The sequence below is a fragment of the Loa loa genome, assembly GCF_000183805.2.
Source record: "Loa loa unplaced genomic scaffold supercont3.557, whole genome shotgun sequence".
Classification (NCBI taxonomy): domain Eukaryota; kingdom Metazoa; phylum Nematoda; class Chromadorea; order Rhabditida; family Onchocercidae; genus Loa; species Loa loa.
In genome coordinates this window covers 26,149-28,704 of record NW_018108737.1, presented here as the reverse complement: position 1 = coordinate 28,704, position 2,556 = coordinate 26,149, and the positions used below count along the sequence as shown (strand labels likewise).

The window sequence follows — 2,556 nt, the reverse complement described above, 5'->3', positions numbered from 1 at the left end:
TTCAAGATATTGGCATTATTGCTCGTATCTAATAAAAAATTAAAAAATGAGCCGAATAGTTCAAGATATTGGCATTTTGTCCCTATCTATAAAAGTTAAAAAATGAGCCATATAGTTCAAGGTAGTTTTTTTTTTTATGTGTGATAAAAATTTTTTTTGTCTAATTTTTTATTTTTGAAATATTTTTTTTTTTGTTATCAAAAAATTTTAATTAAAAATTTTTTAACAAATAATATTTTACGAGAAAGTCATATTCGCTCAATTAATGTATACGATTAATTGCAATCAATTAATTTTAACAAAATATTCAATTATTCTTCACGTGTTTAAATATAACCTCGTACGTGAGGATAACTACGAACATGTCAAATTTATTAGTTAACAAAAATAAAAATAAAAATAAATTTTATTTTTGAATAATTTATTACTCAATAAAAAAACTTTTAATTAAAAATTAAGTTAAGATGTGAAAAAGATTGTTTTTTTAAATTTATTTATCTCATTGTAAATTTTTGTTTTTGCTAAAAACAAATGAAAAAGAAGAAAGCTAAAATTATTGGATTAAAATAAAACTAAACAAAAAAAAAGTAAACGGCGGGAAAAAAAAGTGATTTATGAATTTAATTACAAATTTCATTTCATTTCAATTAATTCATTTCATTCATTAATGTTTATTGTCATTTTTAATATTGTAATTTTATCTTTTTTTTTTTTTTAATTTTCAAGAAGATGACAAAAGCAAAAATGCTTGATAATGTTATTTATCAACAACGTATACGCTACTTTGATGAACCATTTGCATATATTTGCATAAATAATCAAGTGAATAATTATTGCTCATATTGCCTGAGAAAACCTGATAAAAGTATACTTTACAAATGTTCAAAATGTGAATTCGCAAAATATTGCAATAAGGTATATATCATCATATGTTACTTTACAATGTTAACCTTTAACCTTATCATATTGATAACCATATAATAATCATTGATAATAATAACTTTTATAATTGTTATAAAAATTTTTCATTTAAAATTTCATTAAATTTCCTGAAATATTTATGTAAAAAAAAAAAACAAAATTTATTACTTTTTTCTTTTACTGAATTAATTTTTTTTTTTTACAAAAATAACAAAAATTTTTAAAAATAACAAAAAATACCAAAAATACAAAAATTTTTTAAAAATACCAAAATTGTAATTTTCTTTTTTTTTTTTATATTCTTTTTAAATTTAGGAATGTCAACGTTTAGCATGGAAGAAGCATCATCGGATGGAATGTCAACGTTTGGTAATGGTTTATCCAAATTTACCACTTACCGAAGTGCTCTTTCTTAGTCGAATAATCGATAAAGTATTGTTTATTGAACAAAATGGTGATAAATATAAATGGGAAAAAGATCGAAAATGGAATAGTTTAATTGGACATGAAGATGATATTCGAAATGATGAGGTAAAATGAAATTAATTTTAGAATTAATTTTTTTTTTTTAAAAAATATCGAATTATCATTTAAAAAAAAAATTCATTTAATATAAAATAAAATTACTTTCGCAATTTAATTTTTTTCGTTTTTTTTTAAATATTAAATTAAATTATCAAATAATTTTTACAAAGAAATATCAAAAAGTAAAATAAAAATTTCATTTAAGCATGAAATAAATGAAATTAATTAAAAATTAAATTAAAAATTGAAAAAAAAATGAATAATTTTGTTTGCATTTTCAGTTAAAATATGTTCATTTTGAAAAAATTTACGAGAAAATGGCAATATTTCGAAAGGATGAAATGATTGAAAAAGAAAAATTTTATGAAATTTTTTGTAAAACAACAATTAATTCACATGCAATACATACAAATGCTGGTGATGAAATTGGTTTAGCACTTGATTTAGGTATTCTGTTTTTCTTTCTTTTTTTTTAATTTAAATTTTTTTTTAAATATTAAATCGAATTATTAAATAATTTTTAAAAAGAAATGGATTTTTTTCCAATTAAATTATTTAGATATTTGCTTTTTTAATTAAATTATTTAGGTATTTCTTTTTTTTTTTTTTTGAATTAAATCAAATGTTGATCTTAAACAAAACATTCGTTATGTCAATATGAATATAATTAGCTATTATTCGACGATTAATTCAAATTTATTTAAATTCTTTACACCTAATTCAAGTGTTTTTTCTTTAAATTAAATTAAATTAAATTAAATTTAGTCTTTAATAAATTATTTTTCATGCTAATACATGAAATAATTAGCTATGCTAAAATTATCCGATAATTAATTTAAATTTATTTAATTCCTTCCATGCTAGATTATCTATCCTTGAATAAATTAACTTTTTTTTTAATTTCAAAGAATTAATTTTAAGAAGATAGCAAATGTTAGAAATGCAAAAAATTTAGCAAAAATTAGTTTTTTTTTCTTTTTTTAATTTTATTTTAAGATATTTTGTTTGATTCGAAGAAAAAAGAAAATTAATATGTTATCAAGACAAGAAAGAGAGAGAGAGAGAGAGAGGAGGAAAGAGAAAAAAAAAGAGAAGGATAGAAGTTAATAG

At 19.1% G+C, this 2,556-nt stretch overlaps 1 protein-coding gene across 1 annotated transcript in view; it reads left to right on the top strand.

Annotated features, from left to right (window-relative positions):
- Nucleotides 1–729: 729 nt before the first annotated feature.
- The window catches only part of LOAG_18824 (hypothetical protein), a gene marked incomplete at both ends in the record, with an annotated part of 4,659 nt that continues 2,832 nt past the window's right edge, over nt 730–2,556 (top strand). The window contains 3 exons of the mRNA XM_020451487.1: nt 730–915; nt 1,237–1,452; nt 1,728–1,893. Of these exons, the coding sequence (XP_020304727.1) occupies nt 730–915; nt 1,237–1,452; nt 1,728–1,893 (568 nt within the window). The remainder of the gene's footprint in view (nt 916–1,236; nt 1,453–1,727; nt 1,894–2,556) is intronic.